Here is a 25,719-nt window from a genome sequence, read left to right as displayed (position 1 = left end):
AGTCTTGCTTATGTTTTACTAAATAAAAGATACTTTAACTACCTTTGAACAGTGGTAGTAGGCGACCGCCACCTGTATGAGTCCCATGAGATAATCGGTAACTTCCATAACTAATTTTGATGTTTGCTTATGTTCAACCTTGACATTACTATGGCTAATTAATAATTGCTTAATTTTCTAAATGTCTTCAGTTCTTGACACGAAAAAATGAATATTAATATTTTTTACTCTAAAAAAATTAACGGAACGAAAATACTATCAAATATAATCTTGATGACGTATCAATGAGCCTTCTTATTCAAACTCATTAATTGTAAAATTTGTTTGTCGAAAAGCTTCACCAGCCTGGTAAGGAATTCAATAAAAAAAAAAATGTATTTAATAAAGTTTAGCAAATAGATATTTGCAAGTTCATGAAGTTATAATTGCTAAGAATCTTCTCCTTTTTCAAAAACGTTAAAAAATCCCAACATTCATGAATGAACGCAGCACTTTGAATCTTGATGAGGAACATATGATATGAAAGCAAACATGTATGAAGCATGTGACATGTGACGTAGCATATAAAAAAAATTCTTTTTGGTTTTTTTCCATATTATCGTTGCTCAAGGTTTTTTTTTTTAAAACAAAACTTTAGAAATTTTGAAACGCAGTGGAAAGGAAAAAAACAAACTTTAAGAAACGATTTTTTTTTTAAGGTCTTAGCCTAAAAAAGGAATCGTTTTATTGTTTGGATATTCTTTGAATCGGAGAAAAAGTCCGCTTCTTTGTGAGTCGGAGAAAATTTCAAAGTAAAAAAGCACAAATTAAAAGCGAAATTTTTATTTACAAATTTTCGATTAGAAAACATAAAATAAAAAGCTGATAAATTATAAAACAAATTTTTGTACACCATTTCTTTTAAATCAAAAGAAAAATAAAACAAAACAGAAATAAAAATTGTTTCATAAGCAACCGCTAAACGTAAAACAAAAACAAGAGCACGAAAAAGACCTTCAGTACAGATGCGTTGAAAAAGTTCTCTCTTTTTCAAATTCTTAGATTTATCAACTCTCTAAGCACTCCAGTAGCCGAAAAAACATAACGGTACAAGATAACATCATCCTGCTAAATGTTCCAGTGGTGTACTACATTATGAAGACTCCAATTAAGAGTAGTAGAGGCTCGGTTCGCGTAAGCCTCTATGTAGGACTTCTCAAAATGCTTTACTGCGTCTGGTTCGTCTTTTGTCAGAGCCAAAGAATCGCGTAAATAGTCGATGTCGTTTGGATGCTCAAGCTCAGGAATTCCGGTGGAAAGTAGCATCGCGAAAATAGTAATAAACAGGTTGCCACGACTTCTCAGAGTCTTGAACGCATCAATGCACATGGCCTTGAAACTAAACGCAATTAAATGAATTTAAAACATCATAGCTTTTTACCGACTTTCTCATCAACAAGATTTGTTCATTATAAACTTACTCGTCTATGTTAATCTTTTTGCTGATCACATGGACGATATCTGAAGTTAACACGAATTTAACTCGTTCCCTTTTGAATCCAAACTTTGTCTTGAAGTTTCCCAAAAAATGACCAAAGTCAATGTGAAACATCTAAAAGAAATCATCGAAGCAAATCGAAACAAGGAGCTAACGAAAACAAAAGTTAAACCAATCAACTCGTTACAAATTCTACAGAATCTACAAAGACGTACTTTTAGAAACGCATCAACATAGCAAAGACTATAACAAAATACCTGGCCCGTATCCTTCTTCATCATGATGTTATCGTTGTGTCTATCGCCAACGCCTAATACATACGTAGCTACGCTATAACCAACTACGGATCTAGTGAAATTCTCGATAAACTTCGAAAGCTTCCTGTTATAAAAATAGTCCCGTTATTATTTTTCACGTAGAAAACCAAAACATCAGGTTATTAGGACTTGCTTTCTGATCTATTTATCATTATTATTATCTTTTTTTTTTCGTTAAGCTAATTTAAAAAAGGCTTAATCCGTACTCTTCTGATCCTTGGCATTGCTCTTGTAGCCACAAAAAGAACGTATCTTCTTTCCACGGACCAAGGCGACCACGAACTGACTGTATTCGACCTAAAGTTTCAGATTCTGGCACCACCTCAATCAAACCGACCATTGGACCAGTGGATAGACATCTATATGGAATGATGCCATAATCGAAGCCCTTTTTCTTCCAAACGTTGTCCATAATGCGCAACGAAAGCACAGTTAACATATCTTGACGTAAATCTGAAACGAAATAACTTCATGACTGAAACATCTCTAAAAAAAAGCCAAGGGACGCACAAGAAGATATGACCAGAAAACATTTTTAAACGATAATATTCAAAACGAAAGAGTTTGAGCAAATAAAAATTTCCTTAACCCGATGTTCTATGAAAGACTTCTAGAACTGTAGGAAAAACAAACAAAAAATCGTAGCACTAAAAAACTGGAGCATAAACAGTTTAAAAGTGCAATAAACATTGAAGATTACAACTTGTTTTTGTCATTGTTTTAGCAAAGAATACTATATGAAACTATATTTTACATGCATATCCATTAACAAGTCAAAAATTTACAATAAAAAAAACTTATTATTGCTGTCAACAAACTGTATCAAACATTACCATCTCCGTTTTTAAAGATGATTGTAACATCATCTGCTCCTTCATCAATATTTTCAAACACAAGCCAGAGGGGCTTTTTTTTAGAATCCATGTATGTGCATTTTTCAACTCTAAAAATAAGAAAAATTGTTTTTTATTTTGAGCAAAATACAGATATTTGAGATTTCAATAGTGATTGGCTACAAAAACAAAAAAAATTGAAAATAAAACCTTAGACGTTTTAGTTTAATACTTGGATCTAGAGGAGATACAAGATCTGAAAAAGCTTTTTTATAACTGGATCCGTTAAAAAGTTTTCTCATCATCTCTTTCTTTTCTTCTTTCTGAAAAATTTACACCTTCAGGTTACATGAAATAAAAACAAACAAAAAAAAAAAACAAAAAAAAAAAAATCATTTGAGTATCATAATCACTAAAGAGAACATTTAAACTATGTCACCAATTGCTTATAGTAAGAAATTACGAAGTGTCTTCGTAGAGCGCAATGCGCTCTATGTAGCCACAAGCTGCTCAGAGCGCAATATTGTACACGCATGCGCAATCATTTTATTATAACAGTGCGATTTATATTTAAGCTGGTTAGATAGGCGATAAGGGTAAGGGTAAGGGTTAGGGATAGGGATGACATCAACAAGATTTAAAAAAAAAATTAAAAAAAAAAAAAAAATTAATAAAATTTAGCGCATGCGTATAAAGTATTGCGCTACGAGTAGCATATGGCTGCATAGAGCGCATTGCGCTCTAAGTAGCAACGGCCAAGAAATTATGCATCATGGTATTTTTTTGTTTTTTTTATAAACCATTTCAGTGCATTTTTTTTGTTTTTTAGAAACCATTTTAGTGCTTTATTATTTTTTTTTTTGTGGAAATCTTTTCTACATTTGGATACTCAGATCTTAAAACTGATGCATTGTAACGATTTTAATTTTTTTAAGGAATATATGACAGCAGTTTTAATGAAGCAGAGGAGGATAATGTCAGATCACCCACAATTAAATGCCAAAATGTGAAAAAAGAGTTGTTTTTTTTTTAAAAGAGTTTTTGATAAAACTATTAAAACACCAGAACTTGAACAAAAGCCATTTGAAACGAAATCACAAAATTTACTATGCAACTGCCAAAATTCACATCACTCAGCTACGGGCTAAAGTCCAGCCCCACTACTTGTTCAATAGGCCAGTGTATTTTGGTTTAACTCAATTTACAAAACCAGCTATATTTGGGTTCCAACAAAACCTTCAATATAAGGAGAAAATGAAGCAACATACTATGAACTGTAATTTCAATTTTTAGTACAAACAATGTAAATCCCAAATTTCAATTGATGACAAGCTTAAAGGTTTTACATCACAAATAACGGTTCTGCAGTGTTTTCACTAATGACAAGTCTCTAGCAAAGCAATTCACTCGAGATCTGCAATGTACAAACTTAGACATTAAACAGTAACAAAACCAGAGGTCTTACCTTGTTTGCAAAGGAAGCCCAGTAACTAAAGACATTCTTTAAGGAAGCAGGTGATAGCGACTTGATAAACAGCTTTTGAACTATTCTGGTTAGTATTTTTTAAAGCGTTGTATTCTGGTCAGTGTTTTTAAAAAATTGTAAAGAGTGTGGCACAAGTAATGGCAAGAAGTAAACATGTATTGTTTTTGTTATAAATACTTTGTTATTAGTATAATATTGGCAAAGAAGATGAAATATATCTAAAATGTTGATTATAAGAAATAAATGATATTTATTTGAGAGATTTAAAAAAAAAAAAATTTTGTTGCAATTAAAAAAAAAAATTTACCCAGTTAAGCAAATGATTATCTTTTTTTTCTTTTTTTTTTCTTTCTTTCATTTTAAAATCACTTTAAGAAAATAAAGTCAGCTTTTATTTCCTTTGAATCCAAATTTTCAAATGATTACTTAAGATAATCTGGGGCTTTGCTGATGCTGATTACTAAATGTTAACCAAAAAAAATTAATCATTTTTTGGGGTAACTTTGAGTAAGAGTTACCCATAAAGTATGATACTTTGATATTATAGCTTTTTAAAAAAATTTAGAACTTAAAAGTATGCAGTTAAATGATTTATATTTTCCAATTTAAATTTTAACAAATATAAGTAGTTAAAAAAAGTGCTTTATCTCACCTTACTTTAGATTTGAAACAAAAAATATAAATAAAAACCAGGGATAATGGCACATTTGAAGAAGTCACAATTAAAAAAAGCCATAGAGATATCTTAAAAAACTATGGTTTGATCTGTAATGAAACTGAACACATTTAAAACATCAAATCACAACAAACTGCTTGACTTACACTTTGATCTTTGCATTGCTGAAGATATTCTGTAACTGTTTTCATCTTGCTTATCATTTCAACCTGTTAAACAGATATATATTACAACTAAAAGTACATTTTATATATTGTTTTTATCAACTTTCAGAGCACAAAAATATAAATATAAGTATTTAAAAAAAAAATTCTTTTTTAAAAAAATAAAAATGTTTTGATCATGAAACTTTAACATCTTCACAATGAAAAAAACATAGCTATAAAATATTTCAAAACAATTATAAAATATTTCAATATATATGTGTATATATATATATATATATATATATATATATATATATATATATATATATATATATATATATATATATATATATATATATATATATATATATATATATATATATTAAAAAATAAAAGTAATACAAACAACTCTTTCTTTTTTTTAAACAATCCGGTAAGGATTAGTAAATATACTGTCAGACAGATGTCCACAGCAAATGCAAGGCTCACCTAGATGAAAACTAATTTTTTTCTTTTAAAACGAATAATATAGATGAAAAAGTTATTTTGCACAAGTGACGCGCCTGCACCTGACTGCCAAATAGCTCATATAAGGTACCCCCTCCCCCCGGCAAGAGTTAAAATCCAACTATAATGAAAAAATGAAAAAAATGAACCTTGATCGGTTGATTGCTTATTACTTATAACTTTTCACTAGGTTGCGAGGACCCCTGTCATATGCAAGTTGATTAGATCAAATTCTACATATTTGAGTTACATATTCATTTATAAATTACATTTGACTGCATACTCTTACTGAATTTAAATCATAAGTATATCTCTACAACGAACAATTTTGTTAAATAATCGGGTTTAACAATAAAAAATAGAAAATAGAAAGTTTTTTTTATGGATAAGGTTGAAGGTTTAGATATTTTAACTTGTTATAATGTATGTCAAAGTAAAACCAGCGATGTCTATGGGTTTCCAAATTTCATGTAAGCCATTTCGGTTGGCACATACGCTTATTGAATTTTATAACGTTTCTTCTGAATCCCAGTATCATAAAAGAGAAGATAAGAAAAGGTGGACACCCATTACCTAAAAAAAAAAGCATCAGTTTGAAGGTCTGCAAATCCGTGACTTCATGATTCCAGAAAATAAGTTGTGTTGCTAAGGGCCATGAGTGCATTGGATAGAAGCAATCTCCGTTCATTTGTGTGTACAAGCGGTGACACTCCAAGTCAATGTGGTTGATAGGTATTGAGTTTGCAAATTCGACAGCTTGCTGGAGATGTGTTTTGATACAAGCTATGTCCTAAAACATTCATAAGACAATTAGTATCATCTTTCTTGATGCTCTGTTTAGTTCCAAACTACTACTCATTAGCTCTTGTCCCTTTCTAACAAGCTCTTGTCCCTTTCTAACAAAAAATAAATGCTTCTATTCTAAGTGATTATGGTCATGTTATTTTGGTCCGTCTGGACCGTATGTGCCATATGCACTATAGAGTCTTTGATCGATTTGGTTTTCCGATACGTTGTTATTGGTGGGGATGGCCAAATATTTCTTAAGTGGGAATCCTGTTTAATTATGTCCCAATGTTTCCTTATGATTTGGTTTATAGCTTTACCTATGTTTGTGTGTATTGTAATCAACGATAATATTTTGTCTTTCTTATGTGTTCTGGTTTTGTTAATAAGATCATGTTGTGTCCAACATAATGCTTTGTTGATATACTTATTGATGGCATGCAGTGGGTAACCTCTGAGTACTAAGGTCCTAGTTAGTCTCTCCAACTCTTTGATTAAGCTTTCTTTATTTGATATGATTTTGTTGTATCTTAAAGCTTGACTATAAATTATACTGTGTTTTAGATGATGAGAGTGATTTGACTCATAATGCAAGAGGCACATAGTATCTGTAGGTTTTCTATAAATAGTGGTTTGGATTTCACCATTTCTATCTTTATATATTTTGATATCCATAAAATTGATTGAAGAATTCGAGTGATTAAAAGTAAACTTAATAGTTGGGTGCAGGTTGTTTATGAATAAGAAGACTTTTTCTAATTCATCAATTGATCCATGAAATATGAAGAATATATCATTAATAAATCTCTTATAAAATGATATGGATTGAAGAAATTGTTCCATAATTTTAGAGTCTAAACGCCCCATAAATAGGTTGGCATAGGGTGGCGCCATCCGTGTGCCCATAGATGTCCCCATCATTTGGTGGAAGAATTCGTTGGATAATTGCAATGTGCTGTAAGTCAGAATAGTTTCTAGTATGATATCAACAAAAGCAATTGGAGGACAATGTTGCATTCTAGCCGATGACAGAATCTTTTTCATTTAATATTTGACAGCATCTATTCCTTCTCTGTGTGGAATATTAGTGTATAAAGAGGTTACATCGGCTGTTACAAATATGTAGTCTCTTGATGGAATTCTTTGCGTTTGTAATAAGTTCAGAAAGTGACTGGTATCTTTGAAATAGGCTGGGAGCAATTCTGCCAGTGGCTGGATGAAGTATGTAATGAACTTAGATAGATTATTGGTTGGTCCATCACACCCTGAAACTATAAGACGTAAAGGGACATTAGTTTTATGAACTTTTGGTAAACCGTAGAATAAAGGTGAGCGATGAGGTATTTTTGGGCAAAGAAAGTCTGCAGTTTTTTCGTCAACTATGTGGTGGCATTTCATATAGTCGATCAAGTTATTCACATCACGAATCACGCTTCTGGTAGGATTGTTTGGTAAGAGTTTGTATGTGTTCATATCCGTCAATAACTCGCTCACTTTTTGTTCATACACATCTTTATCTAAAACACATATACCCCCTCCTTTGTCAGCTTTCTTAATAACAATACTTGGATTTGACTTCAAGGACTTTTAAGCTCTTCTTAATTGATGTGAGAGGTTGCTTTTATCTTTTTCAATTAAGTTATTGTTAAGAAGAGAATGTACATCATCGTCTACTTTTTCTAGGTTTGCTAATACCGTCGCATTCCTCGTATTCGGAGGTTGCCAACTAGATTTTTTGCAGAAAGGATATTTACTTCTGCGTATCAAGCTATTCTCAAAGTACAGTTGTCTTAGCAAAGACTGTTTGAATTTTTTCACATGCGAATTGTAGATTTCATAAGGTATATGTGTTGTAGAGAGTACGAAGTTTAATCCTCTACTTAGAACCTCCATTTCTGCATCTGATAATTCGTGCTTAGATATATTAAATATATATATATAAATAAAACATAAAATAGAAAAGTTAATATAATTACAGTTCACACAATTTTGATTAAATATAACAATTAATAATAACAATTTTGGTTAGCAGTGCAAGAAAGTTTAAGCGCACTCATTAATTTTTAACATTCAGTAGAGATAAAGTGGCATAAACAAAAACTATAAAAGATTTTAAAAAATTCTTTTTTAAATTGTTTATTAAGAATATATATTTACAATTACGGCAATGAAAAATTTTTAAAAATACAACAATAACATTTACAACAATGATAATAACTGGTACAGTATCGCAAATAAAAGAAATTACAAACAACAAATAAATTTAAGTGCACTATGTTTTCAAAAATTAAAAAAAAGGAAATTAGAAACAAAAACATCCTCCATTTGCTGTTAAACATGATTTCACTCTATTTAAAAGTGGCATTAACTTAACAAGCTTCTTGTTAAGTTGTTCTTTCTATTTCATCTTGACGCAAAGTTCTTTCAGTACTGAGTTCCAGACGTCTACTAGAACCGATTTTAAATGCTCCACAGAGGTTTTTTTACTTTTGATCATTTGAGCATCCATCCAAGCCCAAACGTTTTTGATTGGATTGAGATCCAGTGATCTGGCACATCTTTTTTTGTGAGCCATTCTTTTACAAAAGTTGCAGTGTGCTGAAGTTCCATCTTTTTAAAAGATGTATTTGCCACATCCATAAAATTTTGTAGCTGATGACAAAAGACAGTCTTTCAAAGTCAAAATATAAGTAAACTGATTAACTTGACCTGTGTAAATGCTGCATTGATCTGCTCCTTTATAAGAGAAACAACCCCAAATCCCTAAAGATCCTCCACTGACTTAAACCTCAAACCTAAGATGGTATATTTCTGACCTGAATCTCTTAACAAACAGTCTTCTTCTTTAAGTCAGTCTTTGATGATTAGGAGAGGTTTTCTAACAGCTACATAAGTTCCTATTTTCAACTTGAGCAAAATTTTTCTGATTATCTTTCAGCTTAACTTCACTTTTAAATGTGCTGTGTTAAATTCATTAGCTTGAATTCTACAACTTAACATAGAATCTTGTCTATCCATTGTACAGAGATGACGTTCACCTTTATTTGTCAACTTTTGAGTCCTACCAGACCTTGGTGAATCTTTGACCTCATCTGTCATGCTATAATTTTTAATTGTATTCCTTATACAATATTCACTTACTCTTAAAATTTTTCCATTTTCTCATTTTCTCTTACTGGCTTCTTTGCTCAAACAAATAACCTTATTTGACTTCACTGACGCTTTTACTACAATACTAAGAGGTGAGCTCAAAATTTGACCAATGTTATTACTATGTAATTTTTTCAGGTTTTTTAAGAGTTAAATGATAATAACAAATGCAGGTATTCTGTCAAATATAATTTCAAATATACACGCACTTAAACTTTTTTGTCACTTTCTTTAGCATTTTTTTTTTAATATGAGTTTATAAAACACAATATATTTCCTTTTCCAGTTATCACTTTTTGATAACTTTTTTTTTTTTTAATTATAGCTTAACATGATTAGAACGCATTTCAAAAGAAAGTTTTGTAAAATCTTTTATAGTTTTTATCTTATGCCACTTTATCTCTATCGGATGTTAAAAATTAACAAGTGCGCTTAAACTTTCTTGCACTACTGTATATACATTTACACATCAAAGTAAATATATTTACAGCTCGCACAATGTTTTGTAAATATATAATATAGTAAATATATTTATATAAACTAAATGTTGTGTAAATATTTACACAACATTGTCGCACTTACACATCAATATTATAAATTTTTTGTGACTTTTTTACTTTGAAGATTCAGATACAAAAATAATTCCCATCTTAAGGATGTTTGTAAGTAAAGAAAAAACATTCTTCACACCTGTTTATGGAAGTTTACAAATAAAAATTTTCTTTGAACCTGTTTTGCTAAAACATCAATATGTTGAATGCTTCCACGACAATACAATTCAAGTAGCAGACCAAACTGTAAAGAACATTCAGGATTTCCAAGCTCAGCTCTAAAATCATCAAGTCAAATCATCAAGTCTAAGCTCATAAGTTGAGACAAAAACATTTAGGAGGTCTGGATAAATTATTTAAAAAAAAGTGATATATAGTGTATAATTACTTCAAATGCCAAAACAGGTAATGCCCAATTCGCCTATTGTTCAATGCACGTTTTAGTAAATACTTTGCTAGTGGTGAATCCAAATATGATTCATATTTTAGTGCCTAAAAATCAGATGTAAACTGTAAGCAAGTAAACTACAACATTAAATTTACTTAAATTAATTATGTTTTTTTCAGAGCAATTCTGAAAAATTACTTTTAAATGATTCATACTCTGACTATATTTTTCATTTCAAAATAGCACTTGATACAAAAAGAAAAGGTGGTAACCTGGATGAGTTGCAGTAAATACATTTCCAACTCACCATCACTATAACAAAAATACAAGTCATTTCTTTTTTCTTATAACATGATATAATACCTTTTAATGCTAATTCTAAGAGAATAGAGTCACAAAAATTTGCAGTTAGAAATATTGTTTGTAATGGAAAAAAAATCATGATGAACTATAACCATTAAACTTATTTTTACATATTAAAAAAAGGTTACACAACTAAAATTAGCTAGTATCAATAAAGCTAAAACTAGTACTAATAAAAAAAAAGTAATTACGTTAAATTATCCAGCACTTTCACAGCAAGAGTTCGAACATTATTGTCAGGGAACTTGTAATCAAGAAGATCTAATGCTACGTCGACTTCTAATGGATCAGCTCTCCATGTTTTCAATAGTGCATGAATCTAAGTAAATAAGATGAATGAAAAAGTTTTTATATAAACTGATTTTCTTTTATAATTTAGAAAAAATAAATAACTTTTGTTTGAAATAAAATAAAAAAGTGCACCACCATACATTTTAAAGCCAAAATATAATTACATACAATCAAAAAATAATAGTGAATTAATTAGTTAGTAAGGAGAAAATAAATTTTATTGGTTGGGCAGACTAAAAACCCCTAATAATGTTGATCATAGCTTACCACTCTAAACCTAAGGTTGCAAATGGTGACTTTTAACAAATACCCAACTGCAATATTCAACTTTGATCAAAAGTTACCATCAAAAGCAGAGTTCTATGCTACATCAGTAGTGGCACTACTATGGGTCAGTAAATATAAAGAAAGAGGGTGAGTGATCAGGGTAAAAAACTCAAAGGGTTCAAAAATTTATGACTAACAAAATTTGAAAAAAGTTTGTAAATTTCAACCATTTTTGTTTTTGTTGCTGCTCAAATTAAAAGTTACTCTGTTGGTAGATACAACTTTTGTGTAATTTGCTTACAAACATGTTTTCAATTAAAGATTAAAAGGCTTCTCTTAAGCTATTATTGTTTACATCATTTTGAACAATAAGATTCCATAAGCAACTGAAAAACCTAGGCTAGATTTATGAAGAGTAGTTATGGGCATTTGAATAAAAAATAGTGAATTACTAAAAAAGCAAAGAGAAACCAGGCTTTTTCCTTTCTTTTAAAAACAAAAACAACCTAAAACAAGTACATGAGAAAAATCAATCATTCACATAAATTTAATTTTTCTTCTGGTGGATTCAGTGCATGTCCTTCAACTTACTTTTGTTCCCTTTTAAAAAATTGGTTCGGCTCTTGCTGCTCAAAGGCCTAACAAAAGAGAACCCGAGTAGGTACTTTAGCCAAGAAATGCAGAGAATGTTAGTTTTAAGCATTCTGCTGCTTTAGTTCTAATTGTCTTTGCTTATTGTATGCTAGCCCCTGCTTTTCTTGTATACAATTTAGTTAATCATGCAAATTTTGCTCCATCTTTCCTTTTGTTAAAACAAAATATTTATGGTGCACCACCATAAATGTTTCTGTGATTAAATTTTTTATTTGAAGTTTGTAGAATTAGGAAAAATGTATAAATCTTTAAAAAAAAGTAATTTAAAGTTTTTTTTTACATACAGAGTGATTGAGTTAAATTAACACCAGCTAACATGCTAACCTCAAGAGAATAACAAGGAGCAACAAATCTTTATTGAAAATACAAGAACAGTTTAATGCATGGGCAATCAAGCCATACTTCTCTTTAAATTCAGTCTCAATAATTCAGTCTTTTAGTCTCTTAGAAAATGAGTCAATGCATACTAACACAATGTCATCTTTATCACAAATTTGCCAAGCACAGAGAATAACAGTCTTCAGGTTTCTCACTGATGGACAACCAGCCCCATAGAAAAAAATCCTTGGGATTAATGTCTGGAGATGCAGAAGATCTGGGTGCTCCATAGGGATATGACAAAAAAAACTTATCCTGTGGTTGCAAATGATGACCTCTGGTGTCATGACTAAAAAAAATTATTGCAATTAGCCCCCACAAAAACCTCCTGCACTATTTCAGTTTTTGTTTAGTTGTTAGTGCTAGGTTAATGGCTTATTACAAGCCAAGTTAAATTATTAAAACAACACAGAATCATGGACAATGTAACTACTGATTCAACACGAAGACAGATATACCTATTACTGAAATAGTTTGTTCTTTTACTTGACTTCCCCAAAAGAAAGACTTTATTGGTCGCCATCATACACTTCTGGAAACAAAAGATAATAAAGAAAGAATGGTCAAGATAACTGACAATCTTTTTGTTCTCTGTGAAAAATTTAGCTTTCCAACTTTTTTCAAAGCGGACAATAATATATAAAGTTTACAAATTAATGCTGATTGATAAAAATAAAAAGAAGAAAAAGGATTCATTCGAAGTTGAATTAAAAAATATATTTGACATAATTTGAAACAGACAGAAATTGGCTGTGCCAAGAAGAAAAACTATACAATTTACAAGTTGAATCACAAGGTAAAATTGGATGTTACAAGCAAAGTTGCTCCACGGTCATCAATGCCTCTAAGTGAATCCAAAAATCAGCATCAAAAGCTACACCAAAAGTAATCATTGATAGCAAATTAAAAGATGATTCATCAACAGGAGATGGTGATGAAATATTTTCTGAGACAGAACCTGTATCAAAAGAAAGTGATAATGAAAGTGACCAAAGAAAAAATAAAAAAAAAAAAAAAAAAAAAGCCACCATTTGTTTTTCAACATTACATGCAGCTAAGTTGGTGACAAAAAGGCTCAACTAAAAAAGCTGCTGTAGTGTGTTCTAATCTAGCCGATGATGGAACCAGTGTTCCAACACCATCACAATCAGGTATTAGGCAAGCATTAGGCTATCATAAAAAGTGGTGAAGATGCAAGTGCAAAATAAAAACTAAAAATAAAAAGTTGATATCTAAGTAAATTTGAGGTCAAAAAATCTAATAAAATTGTTTAAAATTTAAGGGAAAAAATGAAAAAGATAGCATTTTTATTTTAATTATTTAAAATTAAACTTTACCCAGTCTTTTGTTGATGGTATAAAAGTCAATGTTGACTTGATAAGCAAACAAAAATATTTTGCAATTATTAATACATATGTATTTATCATATTTAAGAAATTTTGTATGGTTTTTTAAAAAAATTCAAAGTAAAATTAGAAAAAAAAACATTTAGTTAGTGATTTAAATAAAGTATCAATATATAAAAATCATGCTTATACACAGTATACAAGAACCATTTAAAGTACACACACATATACACATACATATATATACTTATTAAAAAAGAATTAAAAAAACCACTTGTTTTTGAGGAAAGGCAATGCCAAAGCATTAAAAAACACATTTTATAATGTAATGTTGCTTTAATATGTACAAAAGTGTTAAAAAACATATATAGAACAAAATAAATGTTGGCAGAGTTATTATATTATATTATTATCTTGATCAAGTCATTTTCTATAGTACAAATTCTCTTAAATTACTACTTGTTCATAGCACCTTTTTCAGCAAGGAATGTTTTAATTTTGAGACATACTATCAACAAGGATCATTATTTTGTTAAAAAGGGGAGTTACCACTAAGGGTCTGCGTATCGTTATTATTTTGAACCGATAACGATATAAAACGATAACGATATCAAACGATATGAGTTTGTCTATGAAACGATAATATCGATTTAGTTATCGTTTGAAACGATAACCAAACGATAACTTATCGTTTGAAACGATATTATCGGCTTTTTTTATCGGTTTATCGGAATACATAAAAATAACGAGAATACCGATATTTATCGGTATAATAACGATAATTTTTACAATATTCCAATTTATTTTTTTTTTAAAATGCCAAATTTTAGTTCAAATATATAATAAGTATTCAAGTCGAGTCAAGATGTCGTTTTGCCTATCTTTACCGGTTTTAAAAGTTAATCCTTCCCAATTGTATATATTATCTAGATGTCTAACTTCACAAAAATTCTGTAAAGAAAAAGTGAAGCAACACTGTTCTCCAAATTGACCCTCAGGTTGAAACTCTCCCCACTCCTGATTTTTTTACATTTAATCAATCAAATGCATTAGTAAACACAATATATGTTGTCAAAAAAATCTGAACTAAGTGCAAAATATGTATACTTCCAAAATTAAAACACATAATTTTTGGCTTTTTTTCTTCCAAAGTTTTAATAAAGTCAGCCATTATTGTAGTCAAAATGACTCATTAATATTTATTTATTTCATTTACAAAAAAACCATAATATAAATACATTTGTACCACAAATGATATTTAAGTTAATGCTTGTTTAAATTAAAATTTACCACAGCAGATTTTAGCTCTCCATAACTTTTTTATCCTATGTTTCTTTTATAGTTCATCCAAGTCTTTTCATAGCTACCTAAGCTAATATTATTGCAATCTACAAAGGTGAGAATGTGACACACTAAAATATGTATTTTCCATGAAATTGTCAAGTTATAGCTAAATACATCTTTTGTATATAGTTGAAGACTAGAAAATGAACTTTTGAAATCTTCAATTTTAACAGAAATATCTGTACCCATTTCCAAACCAAACACAGCTGATTTCACTAATGAAAACTTACGCAAGCAATTCATTATTGGTAAAATATTGATTGCTGCAGTTAAGGTAACATCCTTCTCCAAAATATCTAACAGGAGCATAAATCAATTATAATCGTTTCCATCTAAACCTACACCATGATACCCTCTCATTAATATGTAATGTGTTTTCAACCAGCTTTGAAAAGCTGGCCAAATGTATTAAAGCAAAGTACAAAGTTTATCCACAACTCCCATCATAATGTGAAGCTCAGGTGGAGGAACAATGTGTTCAAGAAAAGTTTTTTGATCTTCTTTTAAGTAAATGAAATGAGGATTTATTACATTTTTGTATTCCTGCATTTTCAATCTTTTTTTTCCACCATATACATATTGATCATAACATAAGTCTATGGAGCCCAACGTTCTTAGTTTCCCTGCTTCAAGGGAGCATTCTCCTTCACAATACAGGCATATTTACCAGAGTGACTTGAAAGTTCTAAAAACACTATTTGCACACTTTAGGTCAAATGCCATACTGAAGTTTACTTCTTCAAGTTGAAGAAGTGCCAATAATTTTTGGAGATTGCCATTATCCTCTAAGACCATCTCCACAATGGCAAGAATATAGCATTGCTTGACACCAGAATCTTCATATATTTCAAAGGAAGAAAAATGATTTTTTGGATCGAAAACAATAATAACTTTTAAGAAGTTTTGACCACCATTTAAAGATATTCAGAGTTTCCTGCAATTCAGTCATTTTAACATTAATAATCGATTCTACAGCACTTGTTAGATTCCTGTGTAAAGTAGAACATGATTTTTTGGTTTTATTTTTAGAGAGTTCTAATGCATTTGATAGCTCCATAATATTTTGGAACAGATATGATTAACTTTCTTTCTTTTTGACTTAATTTCATTTACTCCAACTGTAACAGAGAAAGGATTTCCACCTGTAGACATCTTGAACTCCTCTACACTTACAATGCTTTCACTCTCCATTTTATGCTTTAACAATCCAGATGCTACTTGTTCTGCATGTTTATCTCCAAGTGATTCACTAATATCTACTATATTGGTTACAGCTTTACTTTTGCAACAATCATGAGAAACTCCTCTAAAATTAATAGTAAAAATTTTATAACAGTTTTTGAAATAAGTAAAAACAATAAAAAATATATTGAATCAAACTATAAATTAGCATTTAGAGAAAAAATGTTTTAACTGATCTTATTTTAACCTTATTTTTAAATTATAAAATCATAAATATAAATAATCTATACTAAGATTTAAATAGCAGAGTCCACAGATTTTTTCAGCTACATTTAAAGTATTTGACCCTGGCTAATTATTTGTCTGGATACATATCAGAGGTTCGCCTAATAGTACTCCTATTTACCTGAAATACATTACTTTCTATCAAATACATTATTCTACCTGAAGTATATTATATAATATCAATATGTATATATATATATATATATATATATATATATATATATATATATATATATATATATATATATATATATATACATATACATATACATATGTGTGTATATATATATATATATATATATATATATATATATATATATATATATATATATATATATATATATATATATACATATATACACACACACACACACACACACACACACACACACACACACACACACACACACACACACACACACACACACACTGGCTAGAGAGTATATCAAAGGTACTTTAATCTATATATATATTAATGGGTTATTTTGACTACAATAATGGCTGACTTTATTAAAACTTTGGAAGAAAAAAAGCCAAAAATTATGTGTTTTAATTTTGGAAGTATACATATTTAGCACTTAGTTCAGATTTTTTTGACAACATATATTGTGTTTACTAATGCATATGATTGATTAAATGTAAAAAAATCAGGAGTGGGGAGAGTTTCAACCTGGGGGTCGATTTGAAGAACAGTGCTGCTTCACTTTTTCTTTTTCACTTTTTTACAGAATTTTTGTGAAGTTAGACATCTAGATAATATATACAATTGGGAAGGATTAACTTTTAAAACCGGTAAAGATAGGCAAAACGACATCTTGACTCAACTTGAATACTTATTATATATTTGAACTAAAATTTGGCATTTTAAAAAAAAAAAAAATTGGAATATTGTAAAAAACATCGTTATTATACCGATATATATCAGTATTCTCGTTATTTTTATGTATTCCGATAAACCGATAAAAAAAGCCGATAAAATCGTTTCAAACGATAAGTTATCGTTTAGTTATCGTTTCAAACGATTAGTTATCATTTCATAGACAAACTCATATCGTTTGATATCATTATCATTTTATATCGTTATCGGTTCAAAATATCGGTTCATACCGATATACCGATAACGATACGCAGACCCTTAGTTACCACCTGGAAATAGTTCCATGCAACTTGGCTTTTTTTGATGAACAAGGATCCTATGGAACTGGTTTAATCCATAATCCCATTAATCTTGTAAGTTTTTCTTGTTGCAGGCAACTAAACTAAAAACATCTCCATACATTTGAAGACCACACTGGAAAAACAATCAAGCTACATTTTTGCTTTTTTGGGTTTTTCCCCCTGTTATATTCGTCTGCAGTTTAACTATATAATAATTGACTATATAACTAGAAAACCGATCAAATTACAAAAATATTTAACTTAGCAAATAAGTGAGCTATGGTGTGAGCTACGGTGTTTTGAAGTTTAAAATCTAATTTACTCAAAACAATAAAAATGTAGCTTGATTGCTTTTCCAGTGTGGTCTTCATTTATCTTCTTTTAATGTTAAACAGTGGCTTTAACACTCAGGATGATACTTTTCATTACTACACCTCCAAACACAGAATATTTAAGTACATCTAAAGCCAAAAAGAGTTTCATCTGACAAAACAACTTTTCTCCATTGCGCAATAGTCCAGTCTTTATGTGTACTGCACCATTGAAGCCTATGGGTAAAGTTGACCTTTGGGTAGTCAAAACTCTTACTTTCAAGGTTAAGAAGTGGAATAAATGCTCATATAAAGGTTTTCCCTTAGTTATTTAAATAAATTTAAAAAGTTATTCTTAAAAGAAATTATTTTTACAATCAAGGTTTTTTCTACAATGAAATGTTTTTCAATTTATATTTTAATTAATCAGTTGTTAGTAATTTCTTGAATTATCCTCACTTAAAGTGTACAAAACTCCATTTATGGTAGTCAGTGCTTTAACAGAAAATAATGTTATTAATGAGGCCTTAGCAATCATCTGCTGTAGTAAAAAAATCTAGCTGCATAAATGGTCTATGTGAATGAATAAATTTGACTTTGATGTCTTTTTAGACAAAATTAGCAACTCTTCCAACCTTCCAATCAAGTAAAATGAATCAATCTAGTAACATGAATCAGTATGGCATAAAGTGAAATCATTGAGCTTCCATGTATTGATTTTGCTTTAGTTTTTTTGTTGTTGTTTTTCTCACACTTTAATGTAAAACATCCTTATTTTTTTTTTACCATTTTTATTTAAATTATTTTATCATTACTTGAACTCCCACTTTTTCATTAAAAGCTGAAAATATCATTAGATATTAGATAGAATTAGATATTGGGCTATACTGATAAAAACTTTTTGTGATTGGTGCCCAGGAACAACGTTAGTATATATATTACTTTTTAAGTTTCTTAGTGGTAATTTTATAACCACCTAAAATAATCTCATCTCTTTTATTTACAAAGTCAGTATTATACTTCAAAAAAACCTTCAACACTGATCTTATGCTTTTATTTGCTTTTCGCTTTTTTATGGTCCTTTTTTTTAAATTTCATTAAGATTAAATAAGTAAGATTAAAGGTAAAGCAAGAGCCTCAACAAGTTCTTTCCACAATTTAGTATCTCTGTTTAATATTCAATTTAAAATATTTGTTTTACGTAATAGATAAAGAGAATTATATTGACAAGTATATTTGTTTACTTATCAAGTCAACATTGACATTTTTAGCAATTGGTAATGGAAAAAAAAACTTAATTATAAATTCTATTTTTATATTTAATATCTTAATGATTTATCATAAATTTATACCTTAACTTTACATCAAAACTTTATACCTTAATTATCTCATTATTTTAAGTCTTTTTGGGGAAGAATCTTAAAAATAAAACAAAAGTATAAAACCTGAGCAACACCCTCTCGACTGTTCCATTTAACACACTGCAAAAGTTTCGGCAGACATTGAGGATATTCAAGACAACATTCCATTCTGAACAAAACACACTTTTTTTAAAAAAAAAGTAACACATAACTTGAACGTGCAAAAAAAAAAACTAAAAATTACCTAAGTAACCACATTAGTTCTCTTTCTTTTTCATACATTGGTAATAGTGTATCTCTTTGTATGACCTCTTCTATTTGCTGCCTATGCAACTTTCCTCCTCTTCTAATATAGGGATGTGTTTGAGAGTCATCAGATTTTATCATGTCTGCTGCATATTCTAATACCTTTTCTTCAGACGGGTATATAACAGGGTGAGCAAACTCAGTTAACTTAATGATAAGAAAAGGACCACTTTCATTACCACTTGAAGCTACTGTGCCCAGAGGATTAAGAAAATTTTGAGTTTCATTCTGTCGATCGATTGAGTATTGCCAACAGTACATTTCACAGGTACCTGTTTTCAAATAACCTTTGTAATTGAATATAGGCATGTTGACCCAACCAATACATACAGGCTAAAAAAAATAAAGACTCAAAACAATAAGTGACACATTTTAAATTTCTTGAGTGTTTTTTTTCCTAAAAGAATATTTATATATACATATATATGTATATATATGTATACATACATACATACATACATACGTACGTATGTATGTATGTATGTATGTATGTATGTATGTATGTATGTATGTATGTATGTATGTATGTATGTATGTATGTATGTATGTATGTATGTATGTATGTATGTATGTATGTATAAATAAACCTTGCGCTTCTTGGTATCTTTTTGGTGATAGCCAACGATGCTAAAACATAATCGTGCCATTCTTGGAATATCAGCAACAGATAGATCAAACTCAAGGTATTCATTCCAATGTGGAGTGGTAGATTGCTGAAGTAGCTTAGTCGTTTGAACTTTACAAACTCCTTCACCCCCATGAAATATACCACAATAGACCTCTTTCTACAGTTTAATAAATAACTTATTATGTTTTTACACGGGATTTCTTTCTTAAATTTCTTAACTCTGATCAACTTACCCACATTTGTGGAGGATGAATGTTTTTGGCTGCAAAAACATTTACTTTAAACATTGTCTTTGGATTAAGATTCCACAAGCATATTTCAGATTTTTTTTGCTTGGCTGGTGTTGGTGGTGGAAAATCTAATACTATGGGTGCACGAGCTTTTTCAATGTTCAGATCAACTTTCGGTACAAGTACTAACTTAATAGGTTTGTCCCACAGTAGACACTCTCTAACATACTTAATAAAACAAACTAAAAGCATTTGCATTTATGCAGAAAAAAAAATTAAGGTTTAAAGCTCTAGAGTAAAAAATACCACTTCTATTAGAACAGTTTATTGAAATGAGTAATTGAGATTTAAATAAACTTGGAAAACCTTTTTTTTTTTTTGTAAGGCATGAACTCAAAGAAAAAAACAAAGATATTAAAAAAACCAAAAAGTAAGCAACCTACTTTATATTGCAAAAGAGGCTTTTCCTCAAATACCTCATTTCCATAAACATCTACAACAAAATGGCCTAGAAAAAAGTTTAATCGACCAAAAACTTTCAAAACATAGTCGTTTGCATTCTCTTTCTGAGATATCTTTGATGTCTGAATTTTTTTGAAGAGAACCTTTTCGATAAGTTCTTTTGGGTAAGTTTTATCAGAAACTTTAAGCGTTGTAAAGCTGTTTTTAATAATTGAAACAGATAAATGTATGCAGTTGTTTTCACTAACTAACTTGTCTTTTAATGCTTGAGGAAGACTGTTATCATTTTCAAACTCTGGAGGGTACGTATAAATTGCCTTCCTTTCCCAGCTTGATTGGCTGCGTTGGTAAGAAATGTTATCACAAAACTGTATACATTTGTTTCGAAAATCATCTACTTCTTCGTTTTTTGGAGCAGTAATGCTGCGCCCAATAAGTAAGTTAATTTTTGAATTAATCAGTTTTGCTGCTTCATCACCTTGCTTTTGAACAACTTTTAAATAGGCTCTAATGGGTTTTATATCAAAAAGTGATAGCTCCTCGTCCATCAACTCTTCAGTGCCACCTTTAGCACTTACCACCACAAAAACATAGTTGTCTTTGGTAAGTAAGGCATTACTAACTACTGGAAAATGAGAAGCATCTTGCCAAAGTCTATCTTTAATTTCTTCCAAAGATATATCAACAGGAGTTTGTTGAAGAGATATGCAGATGCCATTTGGTAGCATACATACTACATCTATTTTACTATTTACTGTCAAACCATTCCAGATATTGTAGCGAGCCAAAATGTTGTTTACCATGTCATTAATTCAGATAATTAAATAGCTAATATTAAGTTATAAACACATACCAGATATAAACCTAAAAATATAAAAGGAAAATGAATTAAATGCTAGCTTTGCTATTTATTTAAAACTTGATTTATGATAGCAATCATGAAAGCATATAGTGTAACTTGTTCTCTTTTTTTCTTTTTAGGAGAATCAATTGTTTTAATCGTTCTGGTGCAACTTTTCTACCAGACTACATAGAATAACTGAATCTTTTAAATTAATATACAAATATCGTTTTAAATGCTGTATTTTACTTGTAGAATAAGTAAAAATTTAAAAGGTTATAGTGCTTCTAACCAAAAAACTACTGCTTTTAAACATACCATTTTATTTAAGCTTTACAAGAAATCTCTGAGTCATGAAAAAAATGAGAATGATGTCTACTATATCAAAGTATTAGCTTGACAAAGGCTGTTGTAAATAGTATAATCCACTACATACTTTTAATGATTTAGCGGCTTTTGCTTCTATTGTTTTCTTTTGTTGGAGAAAATATATATATATATACGTCTTAAATATACACTAATGACTTGGCGTAATCTTAATGGGATTTATATTCTGAAATCGTTGACTTAAGGCCTGCGTTAAAAACCGCTTAAATGGTTTTGATCCGACATTTAATTTTTTTATAATTCAAAACGCGATTTAAATTTTTATATATATATAGATAAATTTATTTTGTTATTGTTTTACTTTTGCTGTTATATTTATAATTTATATTATTATAACTTTATTATTACTATCATTATTATTGTTGTTATTGTTAATATTATTTTGATTGTTACTATTATTATTGCTATCATTATTACAATATAGATGTTGCAAAATATCTCAAAGGTGATTTTAGGACGCACAGTGGGCGGAATTTCAAAAAACCTGGCCAAAAGTCAAAAAATGATTATAATTAATGGAAAATTTCTGTAAAGCATTTTTTTGAATCCCCAACTTTGAATTTGACATAAGCAATGATATATTAAAAATAACTAGATGTCTAACTTTCGCGTATTTTTTGAAGCAAAAATCGGCCATTATGGGGGAAAAATTTAACAAATCAAAAGCTTCGTATTTGTTTTGTTTTGATAAATAGCGTAAAGATTTTGCCCCCCATAATGGCCGATTTTTGCTTCACTTTTTCTTATACCGATTTACGGCAGTTAGACATCTAGTTATTCTTAATATATCATTGGACATAAGTGTACCAAAATTCAATAATGGTAGATCCAAAATGGCGGTGTTTTAAAAACATTAATCATTAGAAATGCCTTTGGGCTTTCGTATTTAACCAATTAGTTCTAATTCGACATTTAAGTTCAATAGACTAATGTATTATTTACATTACATATATAAACATTATATATAATACCGATATATAATGTATTATGACTGTATTATTATGCCGCAATGTTAAAAAAAATAAATTGAAAAATTCATTATTTATTCTACTTATTTATTTGTTCAAGGAAAACAAGGAAAACTTTTATTTGCATCATTTATCATAATTGTTTCATTTATATTACTTTAAAATAAATCACCACTGTCATCTGAATCATTTATTGTTGAAATATTGTTGATAAACTCAATCACAGACGAATGAGTTTCAGAGTTTTCGTTAATCTCCGGAGGTAATAACATTTGTAAAGCTTGAGAAGACAAAGATCTGCTAACTTTTGCATGAGATTTTAAAAGTGAAGATATTGCAGGATCTGACGAAACCAGAAGTCTGCAAAAAACGTCATGCATTGTATTTTTTCTGGAATTTTTCCTGGAGAAATCTTCGCGATATTTTTTTAAGTCTTTGTTTCTCGATTCCTGTGCATCCTCAGATAGTTGTCCTATGGGTAGTATTGCTGTTTTTGTTATTAAGGCTCCATGAATAAGTACTTTGTGTACTGTTGTAGGCATGTTGTACCAAGGATACTTTTCAACAAAAAGTAGTGCAGTTTCGGTAGAATAGTTATCGAGTTTGTCTGCGTCTATTGGAAAGCCACTAGATAATACCTGTAAAATTACATGAAACCGATTTATTAGTTCTAAATCCACTCCTAGAATATCAGCAGACACTTGTGAGTTTTTAAAAAATCTTCGAGCTGTATTTCCGTCATTTGTATTACCGCATCCTGGTTTCGGTCGATCAACTATTAACCCTAGCTGCAGCTTAAAAGCATTCTGGATTAACAATTTTTGTTGTAATATTATACTTTTTTCAATGTCAGAACGTGCTTGCCATTTTTTTATTCCAAGTTTATACCCAAGATGCAAAAAACATTCAAAAAAGCGAATCCATGTGTGCTACTAATTTTTTTGTAGTTTTATTGCACTTAACAAAATCAGTTTCTCAAGAAACATTATAACTATATCTATATACAATTTGACTGATTTTGTAAAGAAAACAAAACACCGCCATTTTGTTTACTAAAAAACACGACTAGCGCTACACAATATAAGTTAATGAAGTAATAGGCAAAAATAGGTGCCTTTTCTTTTAATCAATCTTTAGAATACACTTTTATGAACAACATCCAAATTATAACTAAGCGGAATCTCGCGGGTTCACTACTTTTTCAATGCTTGAAAAATAGGTTAAAGAAAATAAATAAACTTTACTCTGTACTTTTTTGTTCGCACTTTTCGCATAAAATTTAGAGAAATAATATAAAACATTTTACTAAAATATTATATAAATACCTTGAATAGTATCGTCCATAGTTAGTTTTTTAGTAACGATAAATAACTTTTTTGTAAACGATACTTATTTGACCACATTTTTTTTTTTGTTTTTAAAATGCCTATTAAGTGTTTTTAATAACAGATGTTTAACTGCGTAGATTTAGGTAACTTTAAAATTTATACAATTTTTTCTTATACAATTAAATGCAACAGGGCTTTGTTTATATAGTTTCAAAATAATAAAATCACAATAGTGATTTTTTTTTTTTTGACTTTTGGCCAGCTTTTTTGAAAATTAGCCCACTGTGGGACGGTGAGAAAATTTTCTCTCCTAACGTGTTACTTTTGTTTAAATGCGTGTGACGTGTTTCACCTTAAAATCACCGCGTGTGATCACATTAAGAATTAGACGTTAAGGAGAAACTTTAAAAAAGTTGTTTCTATTTTATACTGATTTATTTGGTACTAGTTTATTTAAGTTGCTTTTTCCAGAAAATCCTTTATTATAAACATGGTCTGGAATGGAATTGGTTTTTTTTAAAAAAGAAAAAATGCTTCTTTTACTAACAAGATTACTCAGCCATTTAACATTTTTCCTTTTTTATATTGTATTAAAAGCCATAGTACCTGCTACATACTTGTACAGGTATGTAGCTCAATAGTACCTCTGGTACTAGTGTCGCTGTAATTGCTAGCCCACGTTGTTAAATCGCAGTTAAGAGATTGAGTGAGAATGTTTTATCGGAAAATCTGACAATCTTGCCTACTTAAAAGACATGATTGCTTTGGAGTCAACCCTTCGTAAGTCATTTTTTTTGTTCTCTGGTTTACTAAATTAGAAACATAAGTTTTTTCTCAATGGTGGTTGGAAAAAAAGAGACAACCAAGCGAGGCCTTTGTTTAAATATCATAGGTGACGTCTTTATCAAACACAAGTTGCTCCAACTTGCACTGTTGGGATACTAAATCAAATACGGAAATTTGTCCTGGAGCCTGTAATTCATTCACTCCAAAAGCGAGTTCAAGGGGTCAGAGGCCCCATTTAGTTCTGACGATTGGCATTTTCTAGCAACTGATCTAGTAAAAACTGCATGAGTCTCTGGCAGAGTTGACATAATCTTTTTCTTAAAATATTTTGATAAAGTATCAAATTTGTAAACTGATCGATATAACTATTGACTGTATTTTATTTAAATCTTTTTTTGTCCAGGTTTTTTTTTTTATACTTTTAAATTTGAATGCTGATCTTTTTCAAGATTTTTTTAAAACTAGATACTTTTTTTAACTTTTTTAACTATGAAAGAAAACTTTTAAAAGCTTTTTCTTCAACATG

At 29.6% G+C, this 25,719-nt stretch overlaps 2 protein-coding genes and 1 pseudogene across 20 annotated transcripts; all 3 read right to left on the bottom strand.

Annotated features, from left to right (window-relative positions):
* Window positions 1-806: 806 nt before the first annotated feature.
* Window positions 807-24,480, bottom strand: LOC145191753 (phosphatidylinositol 4,5-bisphosphate 3-kinase catalytic subunit beta isoform-like). Of its 19 annotated transcripts, XR_016445297.1 has the most exons (19): window positions 20,865-21,777; window positions 20,425-20,649; window positions 20,151-20,348; window positions 19,502-19,896; window positions 19,342-19,426; window positions 13,052-13,228; window positions 12,729-12,802; window positions 12,364-12,559; window positions 10,872-10,999; window positions 10,590-10,629; window positions 10,318-10,421; window positions 10,108-10,207; window positions 4,936-4,998; window positions 2,860-2,950; window positions 2,628-2,737; window positions 2,001-2,247; window positions 1,735-1,858; window positions 1,461-1,591; window positions 807-1,378 (listed from the first exon to the last, which is right to left on the bottom strand). XR_016445297.1 is itself a non-coding variant. In XM_090067740.1 (17 exons), exons 2-17 carry the CDS (start codon window positions 21,684-21,686, stop codon window positions 1,108-1,110), a joined length of 3,156 nt encoding a protein of 1,051 aa, XP_089923866.1. In that variant the 5' UTR covers window positions 21,687-21,747; window positions 24,405-24,461; the 3' UTR covers window positions 807-1,107. The 19 variants fall into 19 exon arrangements, 6 of the variants coding, with proteins under 6 accessions (XP_089923866.1, XP_089923867.1, XP_089923865.1 ...); XR_016445298.1 differs by lacking the exon at window positions 12,364-12,559; XR_016445291.1 differs by lacking the exon at window positions 13,052-13,228 and having other exon boundaries at window positions 2,838-2,950.
* Window positions 6,241-7,814, bottom strand: LOC149882265 (uncharacterized). Its single transcript, XM_090067746.1, has one exon. It carries the CDS (start codon window positions 7,270-7,272, stop codon window positions 6,364-6,366), a length of 909 nt encoding a protein of 302 aa, XP_089923872.1. The 5' UTR covers window positions 7,273-7,814; the 3' UTR covers window positions 6,241-6,363.
* LOC149882264 (uncharacterized) lies at window positions 15,446-16,280 on the bottom strand (annotated as a pseudogene).
* Window positions 24,481-25,719: the final 1,239 nt, after the last annotated feature.

Source organism: Hydra viridissima, unplaced genomic scaffold (assembly GCF_058129835.1).
Source record: "Hydra viridissima isolate aposymbiotic clone 2 unplaced genomic scaffold, HvirCarnegie_v1 scaffold_11, whole genome shotgun sequence".
In the NCBI taxonomy this organism is placed as follows: Eukaryota; Metazoa; Cnidaria; class Hydrozoa; order Anthoathecata; family Hydridae; genus Hydra; species Hydra viridissima.
This window is presented reverse-complemented; position numbering and strand designations above follow the sequence as displayed.